This window comes from Drosophila hydei, unplaced genomic scaffold, assembly GCF_003285905.1.
Source record: "Drosophila hydei strain 15085-1641.00,03,60 unplaced genomic scaffold, DhydRS2 tig00008128-arrow-arrow-pilon, whole genome shotgun sequence".
NCBI classification, from domain to species: domain Eukaryota; kingdom Metazoa; phylum Arthropoda; class Insecta; order Diptera; family Drosophilidae; genus Drosophila; species Drosophila hydei.
In genome coordinates, this window is record NW_022045838.1 from 601,468 (window position 1) to 619,934 (window position 18,467).

Genomic DNA, 18,467 nt, shown 5'->3' on the forward strand with positions numbered 1-18,467 from the left:
TGGTTGCCAGCAGAGGCCGCAGCATGGGCTGAGCTGCCTCTGTGGTTGTTCCTTTCAAGCCATCACCGTACTACTACTCGCGGTCAGCTCATTGTTGGCGTCATTGTACACGCTCGTCGAGGACGACGAACTGGTGGTTGCTCCATTTTGGCCTTTACTAAATTTTACAATATAAATATGACGATTTGACATGCATATGCTGTAGCTGTGATGCTCGTAATCAATACTAATACGTTCACAGCTATTGTTAGCAATAAAGTTGTCATCAATGCTGCAGGCATAGAACAAATTATATTAGTTTGATCACTTTCAGATTAGTTTTACTTGCCTTTCGGTTAGATTCAGCAGCCCCATTATTACATTTGCGCTTCGCTCATCATTTTTTAAGTCGCCACCCGACTCCAGCACTGCTCCATCATCCTTTAGTATTAAGTAACCAATTTGATTGGGCACAACCAGCTTATCTTTGTCCATAACTCAAATCCTTAAACTCACGCTCACGCCTTAAAATCTGTTCTTTATTGTTATTGTTAGCAGCTGCATTTATTGCCATTCACTGAGCACACCAACATAAATCGATATTATGCGCATATCGATAGCACTCTCAACTTTGACTACCATCGCCAACGATTTCGACCCCACCTCTAGTACAATACATTCAGTAAAGTACTCCCGTGCAGTTCGTGTGAAATTTAAAGCGCTGCGTGAAAATTAAGTAAAAAGTTGAAAATCAATAGTTAAACCAACAAATTTGTTGTAAAGCGGTTTATCAAGGTCCAAAGTGTAAGTTGCACATTGTTTTATTTGCACAATTATCGACCACACAGCTTTAAATTGCATTTGAAAATCGGCTTGTGTGTGTATTAGTGAAAATTTTTCGGGTCAACGCCACACCCTCGGTTTTATACACAGAAAATCTAATTATGCTTTGAAAGTGTGCACAGTGCCACAATTGAATTGTTAAAAGCCTATTCAAAGTGATTTTCTAACATTATTTCCATTTGGAAAGTGTGTAATGGGTGTACATTTCTGTATCTACGCTACATGTGAACCATTTTTTAAGCATGTTCATATGTGTGTGTGTGTGTGTTGTGTATACGTCATCGGGTTGTGCCGCAACTTCAGTCGAGAGAAAGCGAGAGAGATAGAAAGATGGAGAGCATGCACGGATACAAGCCGAAGAGATGTATTTTGGTGTTTTTAAAAAAGATGGCAACCCCTAATATTTTGTTTGCCTCTTATTTAAAATTTTCGATACCTGTTTGTAATAATGAATGTCCTTGACTTTCTCAATGTCTTGTTTATGTAGGATGAAGTTGCGCAATATGTTTTGTGTGCAAATTGCCGGTACGACAAATTCAACAAAGAGTTATACATTTAAAAAATGTATAATTTTGTTGCACTGATTGCCTTTTTTTAAATTTTGGCATTCATAATATCCATTCATTGCTCATAGTTCCAAGTTGTGTGCATTACGTCATCCAGCTATTTCTGATAGACACTTCAATAAATGTGTGTATATATGTAGAGATGTATGTTACCGCCGTTTCGCTTTATAGCGCTGATGTGTGAGGTCTGTGTGTGTGATTGTATTTAAAAAGAGAGCACGCTCGCTCTTCTCGCATTCCAAACAAAAATGTATAACCATGATATGGAGTCCCATGTACTCGAACACTTTCCCCCTTGTATCTCTCTCTCTCTCTATCTCACTCTTTCGCTCTCTTGCTGTATGTTGTTTTTGTTTATTATACCACGCAATAAACAGTTACAATTGTTTCCATTTGTTTGTGTTTGTTTTAAAGCGTGTGTGTATGTGAGTTTGTATTCGACTTTTGTATGGCTGCCTTAAATACAAACCCCGAATCCGAGCCTAGGGTACATTTTCTTCAATTTCATGCCGTGTATTAGGGCGATGGCGTAAACGAGTCGCGTGACAAAATTAAATTTTGATATTTGTATATTAGTGTGTCCAACCCTACTGTAAGACAACTCCCATGGGTGATGATGTCATTTAAGTAAGGCCAATTGAAGAATCTTTTCGAACTTTACTGATTTGACTTTCAGCTCTCTTCGAATTCTCTTATTAGAAAATTAGCCGTATTCTGTTTAAGAAATTTACTTTAAATGTATAACAGCTTTGTATAAAAGCTATATCATAACCAATATTGCAGCTTTCACAAAAAAAATTTATTTACTAACATTTAGTTCGTTAAGTAAAGTTATTATGGTAAAAATATTTCATAGGGAATGCTTTCCTTTGTGATTTATTCAATAAAATTGCATGTCAAACAAAATTAATTTTTGGTAGAACGAAAATAAATCTATCTAACCTAATTTTACATACACTACATACTATAATCTAATTAATTTTATATATAATTTGCTATCGTAAAACCTTCAAATATTTCGGCATAAATCTGAATTTAGTTCGTTCTTTAAAAATAGTTTCGTTACGTTTGTGTGTGTGTAAAGAAAGTAATCATCGAAAAATAAAAATAAATAAAGTGGCAACTTTAATACTCCCCAAGAAAGCAAATCAAAATAAATGCAACAAGACAAACACAAAGACCGTACAAGCAAAATTTCTCTTCTCTCATCTTCCGTTGCAGGAACGGGGCCTGAGTGAAAGATAGAAAAATGTTTTGTGAGAACGAGAGCTTGAACGTAATATAAACAAAAACATAGCGACGTATATAAATAAAAACGAAACAGAAAATGGAGCAAGCGGAGGAACTGGAACTGGAACCGGAGCAACATCTAAAGCACCTACTGAATAAACTTGAATCTATCGAGTTGGCTCAACTGCCAGAAAATTTCAAGGCATACTTTCAGCGAGAGCAGAGCAGCTTGGAAGATTTCGCCATTTACTTTCTGGCTGCACTTCGTCAGCACACGGAGCAGCATTTTCGTAACAGCCAAAGCAACGAATCGGATGCATCCAAAAGTCAAACGCCTGTACGCCAACCAAAGCCGCCAATACAAACAGAACATGAACTAAATGAATCTCAGCTAAGTCAACTGAGCATTGGCAATGTATCCACGCCTGTGCGACAGCAGTCACATGGACGTCGTTCCACTGGCGGCCAATTTAACAGCACACCGCAAAGCAACGATCGAACATCTAATCGCAGTGCAGGCGGAGGAGCAAGCGCTTCTTCTAGCAGCTTTTGTCTGGGTGACTTTTTGCTCAATACAACACCCAATCATAGCCAGCAGCGTTCAAAGAAGAAGCAGCTTACGCCACAGTCAAATACAACTCAAGATAATGCCAACAATAAGTCTCAAAAACCACGTCGACGCGTGGTTCCTATGACTATCAGCAAAAATGTTTCCTCATGCAGTTCTTTTGGCGACACCAGCTCTTTTAGCAACGAAAACAATCTGTTACGTCTCTCACAGACTTGTGAACTGGATCGCAGCCAAGGAGCTGAACTAGAACAGGAGGCAAGAAAGACGTTGCTCCTACGCAGACAGGAAATCAAAAGTGAAGCGCCAGTTGAGCAGGAGAGGGAGCGGGAAAGAGAGCAAAATATTCGAGATATAGAGCCAGTCAGTTTGGAACATGTAAGACAAACCAAGAGTCTACAAGTGCTTGCTAGCATCTATGCACTGCTCATGAATTTGAATCTTGTGCCAAATGTGTTAAGTGAAATCGGTTATGCGCTGCAATTGCTCAACATACGCAACGTGGAAGCTGATGAGAATCCTACAAAGTCTGAACCGGAAGCATCCTTCGCCCTACTCACGGGCTATAAGGAGTGCATTTACTTTGCAGTTCAATTACTGGAGCAACAGAAAGAACTGCTGATGCAACTAGATCGTAAATCATTGGCTGTGCTGCTCCAGCACGAACGTTTGTCGCTGCTCTCCAAAGAGATGCAGAGCCAGCTGGAACTGACGTACCAGCAGAAGCAGCAGTTGAAAAGCAAATGGGAGAATTTCCCGGAAATACCAAACCCTCAACAAAATGTCTACTACCAACACGAGAAGGATTCTCGTGATAATTTTCCTACTCAACAAGAGTTTGGAGCATTTAAGACACAGCGAGATCTTTTTTACAAGGCACTCAAGCAGTGGGAGCAACTACATCTCAATCGTGTCTTCTGCTTTGCCAGAGATTTGGGTAACTGTGTGCGAGAGATCTTTGCGCAGTCGGAACATGCTGTGAATATGGCGCATTTTGCTAAGCTCTTTGTCAGCCAGCTGCTCATGTCCAGTGGAGAGACTCACGAATCACCCGAAGAACTGGGCCTAAAGCTTGACCAACAGCGCCTTAATAGGCTGGCTCAGCGTCTAATCACCAGTAATTCTAGCGTCGAGGATCAGTTTCCACGCACTCAGGCGTTTTTTCGTGATTTTATTGGCGAATGCGGATCCTTGGCATTTCTAGTACAGCTCCAGCTGGCGCTCTATGTTCAACTGTTGCGTCATAATGATTCAAGTTTTGAGTTGCTGCCACTGAATCCCGATGGCGAGGAGGATGGCGAGGTGGTTCAATCTCCGTTTATCGTACGGCCACAGGCTCTTGCAGAGTTGCTTATGTTGGCGAAATTTCTAGGGTATGTTTGCGCCTTTCCTTATAATCGGTCGCCCAACTCTTACGCTTGTCCTCAACAACTGCAGCTACGACGCCAATTTCAGCCGCCATTTGAGATGCGCACGCATCTGGAACGAGCCATGCGCCAGGACAAGTTGCTCATTACGTTGCCTTGGCTGGTACAGTATTTAGCCATGTTAGATCTGGTCACACTGCAACTGCCTGCTACGCTGGCTACACTGGAATTGCTCTATGCGCTGTACGAAGGCGCTCTTGCCAATGAGAATCAACAGTTCTTTATTACACGTATCTGTATTGGCTGGCTATTGGAATCCCAGCCTGTGCTCAGTAGTGGCTACTATAGTCAAAGGAGCTCCAAATCTTTAGATGGAGCAAGTGCAGCATTGGTCGCTGATTGCCTGCGTAGCCTGAGCATTTCGTATAAGGGTCAGGCAGCGGCCCTTTTGGAGCAGCTTCTCCCAGTGGCTTGTCCTTCTCTTCATGAATTTTGTGTTTCCATTACGCCCTCGCAACGACAAGTGCAGCGGAATGGACGCTTTCGTTATATAACCACGCGGCTGGAACAGCTAAATGGAAGCAAGAAGTTGCAATCAGAGGAAACAGATGATGCTTTGCAGACTGTGCAAGCTTCACCTTTCGATCAAAAACAGCGCAAATTAGTGGACGCATTTCTGCACTCACAGAATGCATCCATGCGACGCCTATTGGAATTTGTTACGGAACGCAGCTTTAAATGTGTGGTCAAGGATGCACAACAGTCAATACTCCTGCCTTCCAAGTCTGCTGCTGATACGCAGGTCAATGGCATTAAGTCCACGCAACAGCAAGAGGTGTATCGGGAGCTGCAGCGTATTTATCAACAGGCACGTATCCAAGCCTCTCAACAATGGGCGGAGCAAGTGCCTGCAATGTTGGAGCAACGCATCGTACAATCCCTACAGGCTCTATTGCCCCTTAACACCCATGAGGTCGTGCGTCGCACCTATACCCATTTGATTAGACAACAGGCGCAGCCACAGCTGCAGCAGTGGTTAGAGACGAGTGTCATTAAGTCTAATTTTTATCACGGAGACCTACAGGAGGTTGCCAGCAAGGTGTGTCGTGCGAACAAAAGCAATAACCAGGCCGCCAGCAGCAGTGGAAATTCCAATGAAATGTGCCTAACGGAAGCGAGTGGACTCAGTGTGTCCGAGATACTGCATGAGCTGCAGCAGTGGGTGTACTGCCTCAGCATGAGACCCGATTATTTGTCTTATATGACCGATTTGCAGGGATTGCTCGACAGGACGAAACAGGCAGTTCAACTAAAACAACTGCCACGCTATTTCTATCAGCTGATTGGATCTGTGTTGGTGCGTCTGATACAGTTGCTTATATTCCGGCAGCCACATTTGTTAACACAGGCCGTCATCAGTACCAGCTGCGAGGTATGGCTGACACCTCAAGTGTGTTCCACTGATGATGCAACACCTGGCTTTCTTGAAAGCCTGCTCAACGTCAGCTTTGTGCAGGAGCTTAGCTCTAATCCTTCGAGCTTTCAGCTGCTGCATCACCTGCTTCACGCCATGCTGGAAGCTCGCGTGCTCAGCGTCGATAAGCTCAATCAATTATTTTTGCCACTGTTTAAGGAGAATTGGACACCGCCTGTGTGGAGCTCGCTATCACAGCTGCTCCACCAATTGTCTCAAAATCACTCCGATGGCGATAACAATAAAGTCGATGACGACGATAAATCGCATTTGTTTATGGAAATGTTAGCGGATTTGTCGCAAGATTTGGATAGTTTTTAAGCTTAAAGTTAATATTATGTCATTCTTTGCATTTATCATACAATTGTTAGTTGCTGTGAATAAACTCTATTTTTTGCACGAGTATTTGAACTTATTTTTTATGTTGTGTAGGAAATCGATAAGATAACAGTACCGCTTATCGATACATAAAATTGCCGATTACGTCAACTTGACGAATTTGTCGTTGTGAAATGGAACACGATAAATGTGTGTGTATGTGCGGTCTCTATGTAAAAAGCGTGACAAACATATAGGAAAAAAAAACAGTTATCTTTGGTATGTCGTGGATTAAATACATTCCACATTTGGAAGAACATATTGCTTGGTGATTATATGGCCTAAAAGCTTTAACTTAATACATTCTTATTAAGATATAATATATTGCAAAATTAAGTTGCTGAAATGCTGTTCTAGTTTAGTTCAATTTCCACCACTGTGCATGAGAGATGTGTGTAATATGTTTGTATATATTTATCAAAGCTGTGTTTTGTGTTTCCTCTCTATCTGTCTATCGCTGTCTCTGTCTCTGTCTCTGAGTGTCTGTATGAGTGTGTCATTGTGCTAATTTTGTAAAAATGCGAACGCTGGTTATGCAATCAACGGTTATTCTCTCTCTCTCTCGCTCTCGCTCTCTAAACCTAATTGAAATTAATTGTTGCTCACTCTCTTTTTGTTCATTTTTTTTAGTTGAGCACGGGCGAACTTTGGCAGAGGAGGTATTTGATGAGCAACCAAGCAGCAGTATTAAATTAAATTAAAAAATTACTACCAAAACGAACGAATATTAAACTTAACGAACTTAACGAGTAGAAATCAGAATGGAGAATTTTACGCCAAAAGAGGTGAAGATCCTCGAGACTGTCGAGGATATTCAGGAGCGTCGTGAACAGGTCCTGTCGCGTTACAATGAATTCAAAATCGAAACGAGACAGAAGCGTGAAAAGCTGGAAGATTCGCGTCGCTTTCAATACTTTAAACGCGATGCCGATGAGCTTGAGTCTTGGATACATGAGAAACTCCAGGCAGCCAGCGAGGAAAGCTACCGGGATCCTACCAACCTGCAGGCAAAGATTCAAAAGCATCAAGCCTTCGAGGCGGAGGTTTCCGCACATAGCAATGCCATCGTATCGCTGGATAATACCGGCCAGGAGATGATCAATCAGCAGCACTTTGCATCGGAGACTATTCAACGGCGCCTGGACGAACTACATCAGCTATGGGAGCTGTTGCTCAGCCGTTTGGCTGAAAAGGGCTTAAAACTGCAGCAGGCGTTGGTCCTCGTTCAATTTTTGCGTCAATGCGAGGAGGTGATGTTCTGGATTAAGGACAAAGAGACCTTTGTGACTGCCGATGAATTTGGTCAGGATCTTGAGCACGTGGAGGTGCTTCAGCGTAAATTCGACGAGTTCCAAAAGGATATGGCCTCACAGGAGTATCGTGTTACCGAAGTCAACCAACTGGCTGACAAGCTCATCCAGGATGGCCACCCAGAGAGGGATACCATAACCAAACGTAAGGAGGAACTCAATGAGGCCTGGCAGCGTCTCAAGCAATTGGCCATTGTGCGCCAAGAGAAGCTCTTTGGTGCCCATGAGATTCAGCGTTTCAATCGCGATGCGGATGAGACTGTCGCTTGGATTGCCGAAAAGGATGTGGTGTTGTCCTCTGATGATTATGGTCGCGATTTGGCCAGCGTACAGGCACTGCAGCGTAAACATGAGGGCGTCGAGCGGGATCTGGCTGCTCTGGAGGATAAGGTTTCCACGCTAGGTGCTGAGGCACAACGTCTGTGCTCCATCCATGCAGATCATAGCGATCAGATAAGGGACAAGCAGGCAGAGATCGCCAACTATTGGCAGAGTCTGACGGCTAAGGCACGCGAGCGTAAACAAAAACTGGATGAGTCTTACTATCTACATCGCTTCCTGGCCGATTTCCGTGATCTGGTCTCGTGGATCAATAACATGAAGGCTATCATCTCGGCCGATGAACTAGCCAAGGATGTGGCTGGAGCTGAGGCGCTGCTGGAGCGTCATCAGGAGCACAAAGGCGAGATCGATGCACGTGAAGATAGCTTCAAATTGACCACTGAATCGGGCCGGAAACTCTTGGAGCGTGAGCACTACGCTGCCGCTGAGATTCAAGAAAAGCTAGCTGCTCTGGAGAACGATAAGAGCTCGCTGCTGTCCCTTTGGGAGGATCGCAGAATTCTGTACGAGCAATGTATGGACTTGCAACTCTTCTATCGTGACACCGAACAGGCTGACACCTGGATGGCCAAACAGGAGGCGTTCCTGGCCAATGAGGATTTGGGAGACTCCCTCGACTCTGTGGAGGCTTTGATTAAGAAGCACGAGGATTTCGAGAAGAGCCTGGCTGCCCAAGAGGAGAAGATCAAGGCGCTGGACATCTTTGCCACCAAACTCATTGATGGTCAGCATTATGCTGCCGACGATGTGGCTCAGCGTCGACAAATGCTACTCGCTCGTCGTGCTGCACTGCAGGAGAAGTCTGCGAAGCGTCGCCAGCTGCTTGAGGATTCGAATCGCTATCAGCAGTTCGAGAGGGATTGCGATGAGACAAAGGGATGGATCAGTGAAAAACTTAAGTTTGCCACGGACGATTCTTATCTGGATCCCACAAATCTGAACGGTAAAATGCAGAAGCACCAGAATTTCGAGCATGAGCTAAACGCGAATAAGTCACGCATCGAGGACATCACCAATGTAGGCACCGAGCTGATCGAGAAGAAGCATTATGCAGCGGATCAGATCAATACACGAATGCAAGAGATTGTTGTGCTGTGGGAGACTTTGGTGCAGGCATCCGACAAGAAGGGCACCAAGCTGAACGAAGCCTGTCAGCAGCAGCAATTCAATCGTACCATCGAGGACATTGAACTGTGGCTCAGTGAGATTGAGGGTCAACTGCTCTCCGAGGATCATGGCAAGGATTTAACCTCTGTGCAGAATCTGCAGAAGAAGCATGCTCTGCTTGAAGCTGATGTTATGGCTCATCAGGATCGCATCGAGAACATCAATGTGGCAGCTAATAAGTTTATTGAATCAGGTCACTTTGATTCCGATAACATTCGTAACAAGGAGGGCAATCTTTCGGCTCGCTATGCCGCTCTGGCTGCTCCGATGGGTGAACGTAAGCAACATCTGTTAGATTCGCTGCAGGTTCAGCAACTGTTCCGCGATTTGGAGGATGAAGCCGCCTGGATACGCGAGAAGGAGCCAATTGCAGCATCGACCAATCGCGGACGCGATTTGATTGGCGTTCAGAATCTGATCAAGAAACATCAAGCTGTTCTGGCCGAGATTAACAACCATGAGGCGCGACTTCTCAATGTCATTAGCTCTGGCGAAAATATGCTTAAGGATCAGCCATTTGCCAGCGATGACATACGCCAGCGTCTCGAAGCCTTGCAGGAGCAATGGAACACTCTCAAGGACAAGTCGAACCAACGCAAGCAGGATTTGGATGATTCGCTGCAGGCGCATCAGTACTTTGCTGATGCCAACGAGGCGGAGTCCTGGATGCGTGAAAAGGAACCCATTGCTACGGGCAGCGACTATGGTAAGGACGAGGATTCATCGGAGGCGCTTCTCAAGAAGCACGAGGCACTTGTCTCGGATCTGGAAGCCTTTGGCAATACCATTCAAGCGCTGCAGGAGCAGGCCAAGAATTGCAGGCAACAGGAAACCCCTGTCGTGGACATTACCGGCAAGGAGTGCGTCGTTGCTCTCTATGATTACACGGAGAAGTCGCCCCGTGAGGTGTCCATGAAGAAGGGTGATGTTCTCACACTTCTCAACTCCAACAACAAGGACTGGTGGAAGGTGGAGGTCAATGACCGCCAGGGCTTTGTCCCCGCTGCCTACATCAAGAAGATCGAGGCCGGCCTCAGTGCATCGCAGCAAAACCTCGTGGATAATCATTCAATTGCCAAGCGCCAGAACCAAATAAACTCCCAGTATGATAATCTTCTAGCCCTTGCCCGTGAGCGTCAGAATAAGCTCAATGAGACAGTGAAGGCTTATGTGCTGGTCCGTGAAGCCGCAGACTTGGCTCAATGGATACGCGACAAGGAGAACCATGCCCAGATTGCTGATGTAGTTGGCGAGGATCTTGAGGAAGTGGAGGTGCTGCAAAAGAAGTTCGATGACTTTAATGATGATCTGAAGGCCAACGAAGTGCGTTTGGCTAACATGAATGAGATTGCTGTTCAGTTGACATCACTTGGACAAACGGAGGCAGCTCTGAAAATTCAGACCCAGATGCAGGATCTTAACGAGAAGTGGAACAATCTGCAAACGTTGACCGCTGAGAAGGCTAGCCAGCTGGGCTCGGCCCATGAGGTGCAGCGTTTCCATCGGGACATTGATGAGACCAAGGATTGGATTGCGGAGAAGGCGAATGCCTTGAACAATGATGATCTTGGCAAGGATTTGCGTAGTGTGCAGACGCTGCAGCGCAAACATGAGGGCGTGGAACGTGATCTAGCTGCCCTGCGCGACAAGATTCGCCAACTGGACGAGACGGCAAATCGGTTGATGCAATCGCATCCGGATACCGCCGAGCAAACCTATGCCAAGCAGAAGGAGATCAACGAGATGTGGGATCAGATCATTACCAAGTCGACAGCACGTAAAGAGAAGCTACTCGACTCGTACGATCTGCAGCGTTTCCTTAGCGACTATCGCGATCTGCTCGCCTGGATCAACTCGATGATGAGTCTGGTTACCTCTGACGAACTGGCCAATGATGTAACGGGAGCCGAAGCGCTTATCGAACGTCATCAGGTGGGCATTTGTTGTTATTTGTTTTCAAAATTACCTTATAATTATTTCATCTGTCTTGAGTTGTTTTTTTTTTTTTATGAAAGTTGTAATCCATTTATATATATCGTCATAACATATGCAATCAATTTGAAAGTCTTCAGAAATCTATTATCCGTGTATTGGATCCGTTGAAATTAATCTTATAATCGATATATATAATTGATTGCAACGGTTTCTCCAGTTATTCCTATTTTGGAACTGTCATATGTTAAATGAATATTATTATGGTTCCATTTCGCACTCCCGGTTTTACAATTTTCATTTAATTCTGATTTTCTCTGTGCGTTCTCTTGTTTTGTTCTGCGGGGTATTGTATTGTCAATGCCTCCCACCTGAAACCAAATCTTAAATCACGTCATCAATCCAATTAAATTCAAACTCTGAACTCAACGTCTACTGCAATCAACAACTACAACAAACAACAACAACAACAATGGTTCATGGTTCATGACAACATATACATATACTATATGCATCCCTGGTATTATTTCTCATCTCTAAATACACAGGCACATCGTGCTGAAATCGAGTTCACGCTGGGCAGCAGTTCCGCCCCAGCAGGTGCATCACCATCCGGCGACGAGGTAGTTGTTCGTAAACCACATCAACATCAACGTCAACATCATGATCATCATCAACATTATCAACATCATACTTTTAATTATCCATGTCATCCCATGTTTATACATCATTGTGCGTTGTATGTTCTTAACTGTTCTTTTTTTGTATTTTGAACGAGTTTTTGCCTGCCGCCACAAAAGTTCGTTCATCTACAGCTTTCACTAGCAAACGCTCTCTTCTCTATCACTCTTCTGGCTATTCGCAATGTTACCCTTTGGGCTAGTTCATTGCGAATAGTCAATTAGAGTTTGAAAGCCGCTCAATAACCCGTGTTCTGTACTTATACACAAATTTTCATAAAACAACACTTGATATTCTGGTCCAAAACAATCATATAATAAACATTTAATTTTCAGTCATCCCATATGATATTGATAATCTCCTTAAGTAACTACAGACTGAGGACTTGTAAACTAAACTAATTACTGTCAACAAATTCCTAGAGACAATTCGTTTGGTTCAATTGGAGGATCATTAGAAGTAACCTTCATGACTGACTCACAAAACTCTTGACTGACACAAAAATTTGCACCATTGTGAGCTGCAAAACTAACTGAACTAGTGAACAAAATTGACCGAGGTAGCTCATATCACCTTAATGATCTACTGACTCCAATCATTATCTGTAAAGCACCGATAAACTATCAACTCGCAGTCACCTCGCATATCATATATCAAGTTTATGTTTCTGTTCGACGTATTTGGTATTTTTGACTAATCTATATTAGAAGCTGCAACGAATACAACAAACAGCCAATTAAAATCATTTCTTGTTGTTCTAACCCGGCATTTATACCTTATCCAATCGTTAGATTGATCAGCTTAAACTCAAAGACTAATTCATTTTATTTATTATATAGGAACATCGCACTGAGATTGATGCACGTGCTGGAACTTTTGGCGCCTTCGAGCAGTTCGGCAATGAGCTGTTGCAGGCTAATCATTATGCTTCGCCTGATATTAAGGAGAAGATTGAGGATCTGGCTAAGGCACGCGAAGATTTGGAGAAGGCCTGGACCGAGCGTCGTTTGCAGCTGGAGCAAAATCTCGATTTGCAGCTGTACATGCGCGACTGTGAATTGGCTGAATCCTGGATGTCTGCTCGCGAGGCTTTCCTCAATGCAGATGACGATGCCAATGCTGGTGGCAATGTGGAGGCACTGATCAAGAAGCACGAGGACTTCGATAAGGCGATCAATGGACATGAGCAGAAGATCGCAGCATTGCAAACGGTTGCCGATCAACTGATTGCACAGAATCATTATGCCTCCAATTTGGTAGATGATAAGCGCAAGCAGGTGCTCGAACGCTGGCGTCACCTAAAGGAAGGTCTCATCGAGAAGCGCTCCCGCTTGGGCGATGAGCAAACGTTGCAGCAATTCTCACGCGATGCGGATGAGATCGAGAACTGGATTGCAGAGAAACTGCAGCTGGCCACCGAGGAGAGCTACAAGGATCCAGCGAACATTCAGTCCAAGCATCAGAAGCATCAAGCCTTCGAAGCGGAGCTTGCTGCTAATGCAGATCGTATTCAGAGCGTGCTGGCAATGGGTGGCAATTTGATTGATAAGAAACAGTGCAGCGGATCGGAGGATGCGGTGCAGAAGCGTTTGACTCAAATAGCTGATCAATGGGAATATTTGACCCATAAGACGACTGAGAAGTCGCTGAAGCTAAAGGAGGCCAACAAGCAGAGGACGTATATCGCTGCTGTCAAGGATTTGGATTTCTGGTTGGGCGAGGTCGAGAGTTTGTTGACCACTGAGGATTCTGGTAAGGATTTGGCATCAGTACAAAACCTAATGAAGAAACATCAGTTGGTCGAAGCGGATATCGTTGCGCACGAAGACCGCATCAAGGACATGAACAACCAGGCCGATTCCTTGGTCGAGAGCGGTCAATTCGATACTGCTGCCATCCAGGAGAAGCGTCTAAGCATTAACGAACGCTACGAACGCATCTGTAATCTTGCTGCCCATCGTCAAGCGCGTCTCAATGAGGCACTGACTCTGCATCAATTCTTCCGCGATATTGCGGACGAGGAGAGCTGGATCAAGGAGAAAAAGCTGCTCGTCGGTTCTGATGATTATGGACGCGACTTAACTGGTGTGCAGAATCTTAAGAAGAAGCACAAGCGCCTCGAAGCCGAGTTGGCCTCCCATGAGCCGGCTATACAAGCTGTACAGGAGGCCGGCGAGAAGCTAATGGATGTTTCCAATTTGGGTGTTCCTGAAATTGAGCAACGTTTGAAGGCTTTGAATCAGGCTTGGTCAGAACTCAAAAATTTGGCTGCTACACGTGGTAAAAAACTTGATGAATCGCTCACCTATCAGCAATTCTTAGCCCAGGTCGAAGAGGAGGAGGCCTGGATCACAGAAAAGCAGCAACTGCTCTCTGTGGAGGATTATGGTGATTCGATGGCCGCCGTGCAGGGTCTCCTTAAGAAGCACGATGCCTTCGAGACTGACTTTTCTGCCCACAAGGATCGCTGTTCGCTAATCTGTGAGCAGGGCAGCGACCTGGTCGAAGCCAAGAATCATCATGGTGACTCCATTGGACAACGTTGCCAGCAGCTGCGCAATAAGCTCGATAACTTAAATGCTCTAGCCGCACGCCGTAAGGGCGCATTGTTGGACAACTCGGCGTACTTGCAGTTCATGTGGAAGGCGGATGTGGTCGAGAGCTGGATCGATGACAAGGAGAACTATGTAAGATCCGATGAATATGGACGTGATTTGTCCACTGTGCAAACGCTATTGACCAAGCAGGAGACATTCGATGCAGGTAATAGATATCAATTATGACTCGATAATAAGCGACTAATCAACATTTCTCCTCTGTAGGTCTCAATGCCTTTGAACAGGAGGGCATTCACAATATTAGCGCTCTGAAGGATCAACTTATTAATGCCAACCATGCTCAGTCGCCGGCTATATTGAAGCGTCATGGCGATGTGATTGCGCGTTGGCAGAAATTGCGCGATGCATCGGACACGAGGAAGCAACGTTTGCTGGCCATGCAGGAGCAATTCCGCCAAATCGAGGAACTCTATTTGACATTTGCCAAGAAAGCTTCGGCCTTCAATTCTTGGTTCGAAAATGCCGAGGAGGATCTCACAGATCCTGTTCGCTGCAATTCGATCGAAGAAATACGCGCACTGCGTGATGCCCACGCCCAATTCCAAGCGTCTCTGTCGTCGGCCGAAGCAGACTTTAAGGCATTGGCAGCACTCGACCAGAAGATCAAGAGCTTTAATGTTGGACCAAATCCCTACACCTGGTTCACCATGGAAGCTCTTGAGGAGACCTGGCGTAATCTGCAAAAGATCATAGAGGAACGCGATGGCGAACTTGCCAAGGAGGCCAAACGACAGGAGGAGAACGACAAGCTACGCAAGGAATTCGCCAAGCACGCAAATCTCTTCCACCAATGGCTAACCGAAACAAGGTGAGTGAACTAAACCATTTTCCAGTCCAGTCTAGTGTGTTGCTATTGGTGTCGGTTTCTTCATTCCTTCATCCAATCCAATCCAACTCAATTCAATTCTTGTTAACGAAAACAAACTCTTGTGGTTACCCCTGTGAAATCTCGCGTAATTTCGTTTTATCTCAAATAATTTCGTAACTGAAATGCTCAATTCTGTTCTTCTAGATATTATATGCTGGGTTATAATCGTCAAGGGTAATTAAGAAGAAACGAGAGGGACATCCACATCTCTGCGTTTAAATTTTCCTTAGTTTCTCTTGTTTTGTTATTGTTTTATTTCCGTTGCTGTTTCTGTCTGGCTAAAAGATTAACCGCCGCTGCGTTACTCAACTAACAGCAAAAACTAAAAATTTATATATCTATATAAAATTGATATGGAGTTAGCTTCTAGCTAATCCTTTGTACATATATATTTTACTTAGAAAAACAAAGATAATATATTTAATGCAAAATCTAGTTCTAGTTCAAGCAGCATTTAGCATCGATAAATCAAACGATTTCTTAACTATCGATAAGTTTAGCGTTCGATTCAGTCCAAATTCTACTTTTTAACTTATTTTTTCTATTCCAATCGATAAAAAAAACTTAAATGCAGCATGTAACAAACAAAGTAGCATAAAAGAAAACAACAAAAGTAGTAAATGCGAATTTTGCATTCAATTTTTTCGTTTGATTAGCTTTAACAATATATGTTGGCTTTTTTATTTTAACTCGCTTTATAGTGATGTTTTGTCTTAATTAGTTGCTGAATATAAATATTTCAAAATTGTATTTTTCAATTTCTGAGCGCAGAAAAGTTTTTGAAAATTTTTGTATGCCAAAAGTTTTTTGAAATTCGTCCTTTTAATAATTAATTATTAATTAATTAATTATAAAACAAATTGGCTAAAATTAATACACATTTGTAAATGCCAAAGTTATTTTCAAATACATTTTTACAAAATTTTCTAATTATTTAAAAAAAATTCCAAGCGCTCTGCTTAACTTTCGAATGTGTTTGCTGACGAATTTTTAGAAAATGGTTTGGCAAAAGTTTTTAAAATTCGTACACACACTCGTTATACCGACTACTACACTTGTATATATATATAAATGAAACATTCAAGGACAACAACAAAGTATTAGAAGAATTTAAAAACAACAAACTGCCGCCCTTAACCACAGACCTCTAACAAGATTTGCTTTTCTTATATGCATTATAAACCATAATAAATTAAAGACGAAAAAATATATATATATTTAAAAATGCTTTGTGCTTTACTAATAAAATGCTTTTCCGTTTCGAATACGAAAATTTACAAACAAATTTTGCGAACAGAACTTCGATGATGGAAGGCTCTGGTTCATTGGAGCAGCAACTGGAGGCGCTTCGCGTCAAGGCCACGGAGGTGCGTGCTCGTCGTGTGGATCTAAAGAAAATCGAGGAACTGGGCGCCCTGTTGGAGGAGCATTTGATTTTGGATAACCGCTATACCGAGCATTCGACAGTGGGGCTGGCCCAACAATGGGATCAGTTGGATCAGCTATCGATGCGTATGCAACATAATTTGGAACAACAGATACAGGCACGCAACCATTCGGGCGTCTCAGAGGATTCGCTTAAGGAATTCTCCATGATGTTCAAGCACTTCGACAAGGATAAGAGCGGCAAATTGAATCATCAGGAATTCAAATCATGCCTTCGCGCCCTTGGCTACGATCTGCCCATGGTTGAGGAGGGTCAACCGGATCCCGAGTTCGAGGCCATTCTCGATGTCGTCGATCCCAACCGCGATGGCTATGTCTCATTGCAGGAGTACATTGCCTTTATGATATCCAAGGAAACCGAGAATGTACAATCCTACGAAGAAATTGAGAATGCTTTCCGCGCAATCACCGCCGCCGATCGTCCCTATGTTACCAAGGAGGAGCTCTACTGCGTAAGTTTCTTTAAATAAAGCTGTTTATAAATATAAATATATTAAATATATATTCTTATCTCGTTTAGAATCTTACCAAGGACATGGCGGACTACTGTGTACAGCGCATGAAACCCTTCTCCGAACCGCGCTCTGGCCAGCCCATTAAGGATGCTTTAGATTACATAGATTTTACGCGAACGCTATTCCAGAATTAATTTCGATGCGCCTGAGAAAATGTCTTACAATATATTTCTAAACAAAAATATACACATATATATTTACACGATTATTTTCGATGATAATTTTCTAGTAATTAAGTCAACAGAATGCAATTTATGCTTATTTAAGTAAAAAATGCCAGAATGAACCCAAAAACACGTTCTATAGATGCTGACATAAACTGGCTGCTATATAACAACATAATTTGTACTTTCTACACAAGCTGACAGCTATAGATACTTATATTGGTAGCTTTTGCATTTATGTATGTCTTTATATAGCCCCACACAAAAAAATACAGAAAATATCTGAAGCTCTTTAACCATGATCAAAAATTAGCCTCAGTAAATATTAAAAATATGCCCTTAAATTTAAAATCATATGCAATAAAATGTCGTACTCTAAAAGCTTCGCTTCCAATATGACTACCCAAATATTGGCTAAAAATTCAACACAATATAAGATACAAAAACCAATAAATACAAATTTTATAACTCCCAGTTTCTATGATCGGCAACTAATACGAAATGCAAGTAGTAAAATATGCAAAAAAAATATATATAAAAAATATTTATAAAAAAAAAATAAAAATTACTATTTGCCTCTATTTACACTTCAACAAATTTGCAAATAAAAATATATTGCTGCATGTCTAAAAATGTTAAAAATAAATGTGTTTTAATTTTGAAAATTTAATTTCAGTTTTTTTAATGCTTTGAACTGATTGAAGTAGTTAAATTTACAAATTGAAAAGGAACATTTTTAAATTCGAATGTTTACAGTTTGATAAACGATCAAATATAAACAAAAGAAATATACAATACATAAAAAAAGTATGGAAATTAAATACATTGTTGGATGTCTAAAGTTATAATATAATGTGTTTTATTTAAAAAATTTGCTTGAATCCAAACAAAAACATAAAGTTTTCATTACACAAGTGGTATAACAATTTTTGAAATTTGCAAAAGAAAAAGGAAATCGTTGGGAATCAAAAGCATGAAAAGCTAGCGAACTACCAAACAAATTTCTATTAAATAAATGC

The 18,467-nt window shown here is 42.6% G+C and overlaps 3 protein-coding genes across 6 annotated transcripts; 2 read left to right on the forward strand and 1 right to left on the reverse strand.

Moving 5' to 3' along the window:
• Positions 1-30: 30 nt before the first annotated feature.
• LOC111596852 (ragulator complex protein LAMTOR4 homolog) lies at positions 31-561 on the reverse strand. The gene is made up of 2 exons (XM_023311287.2): positions 329-561; positions 31-271 (listed from the first exon to the last, which is right to left on the reverse strand). The coding sequence occupies exons 1-2, from the start codon at positions 472-474 to the stop codon at positions 55-57; spliced, it is 363 nt and encodes a 120-aa protein (XP_023167055.2). The 5' UTR covers positions 475-561; the 3' UTR covers positions 31-54.
• A 143-nt stretch (positions 562-704) lies between these two features.
• On the forward strand, positions 705-17,926 carry LOC111596849 (spectrin alpha chain). Of its 4 annotated transcripts, XM_023311280.2 has the most exons (8): positions 705-783; positions 7,036-11,156; positions 11,705-11,779; positions 12,677-14,600; positions 14,660-15,263; positions 15,468-15,497; positions 16,621-17,221; positions 17,290-17,926. In XM_023311280.2, exons 2-8 carry the CDS (start codon positions 7,167-7,169, stop codon positions 17,416-17,418), a joined length of 7,353 nt encoding a protein of 2,450 aa, XP_023167048.1. In that variant the 5' UTR covers positions 705-783; positions 7,036-7,166; the 3' UTR covers positions 17,419-17,926. The 4 variants fall into 4 exon arrangements, with proteins under 4 accessions (XP_023167048.1, XP_023167049.1, XP_023167050.1 ...); XM_023311281.2 differs by lacking the exon at positions 15,468-15,497; XM_023311282.2 differs by lacking the exon at positions 11,705-11,779.
• On the forward strand, positions 706-6,348 carry LOC111596850 (protein disks lost). The gene is made up of 2 exons (XM_023311285.2): positions 706-783; positions 2,610-6,348. Exon 2 carries the CDS (start codon positions 2,716-2,718, stop codon positions 6,346-6,348), a length of 3,633 nt encoding a protein of 1,210 aa, XP_023167053.2. The 5' UTR covers positions 706-783; positions 2,610-2,715.
• Positions 17,927-18,467: the final 541 nt, after the last annotated feature.

Coding starts and splice junctions, on each gene's coding strand:
- LOC111596849 (XM_023311280.2), top strand. CDS start 7,167: ATGGAGAATTTTACGCCAAAAGAGGTGAAGATCCTCGAGACTGTCGAG. Junction 15,498..16,620: donor CTGGGTTATAATCGTCAAGG/GTAATTAAGAAG, acceptor TTTTGCGAACAG/AACTTCGATGATGGAAGGCT. Junction 17,222..17,289: donor CCAAGGAGGAGCTCTACTGC/GTAAGTTTCTTT, acceptor TATCTCGTTTAG/AATCTTACCAAGGACATGGC.
- LOC111596852 (XM_023311287.2), bottom strand. CDS start 474: ATGGACAAAGATAAGCTGGTTGTGCCCAATCAAATTGGTTACTTAATA. Junction 272..328: donor CTGCTGAATCTAACCGAAAG/GCAAGTAAAACT, acceptor CTATGCCTGCAG/CATTGATGACAACTTTATTG.
- LOC111596850 (XM_023311285.2), top strand. CDS start 2,716: ATGGAGCAAGCGGAGGAACTGGAACTGGAACCGGAGCAACATCTAAAG.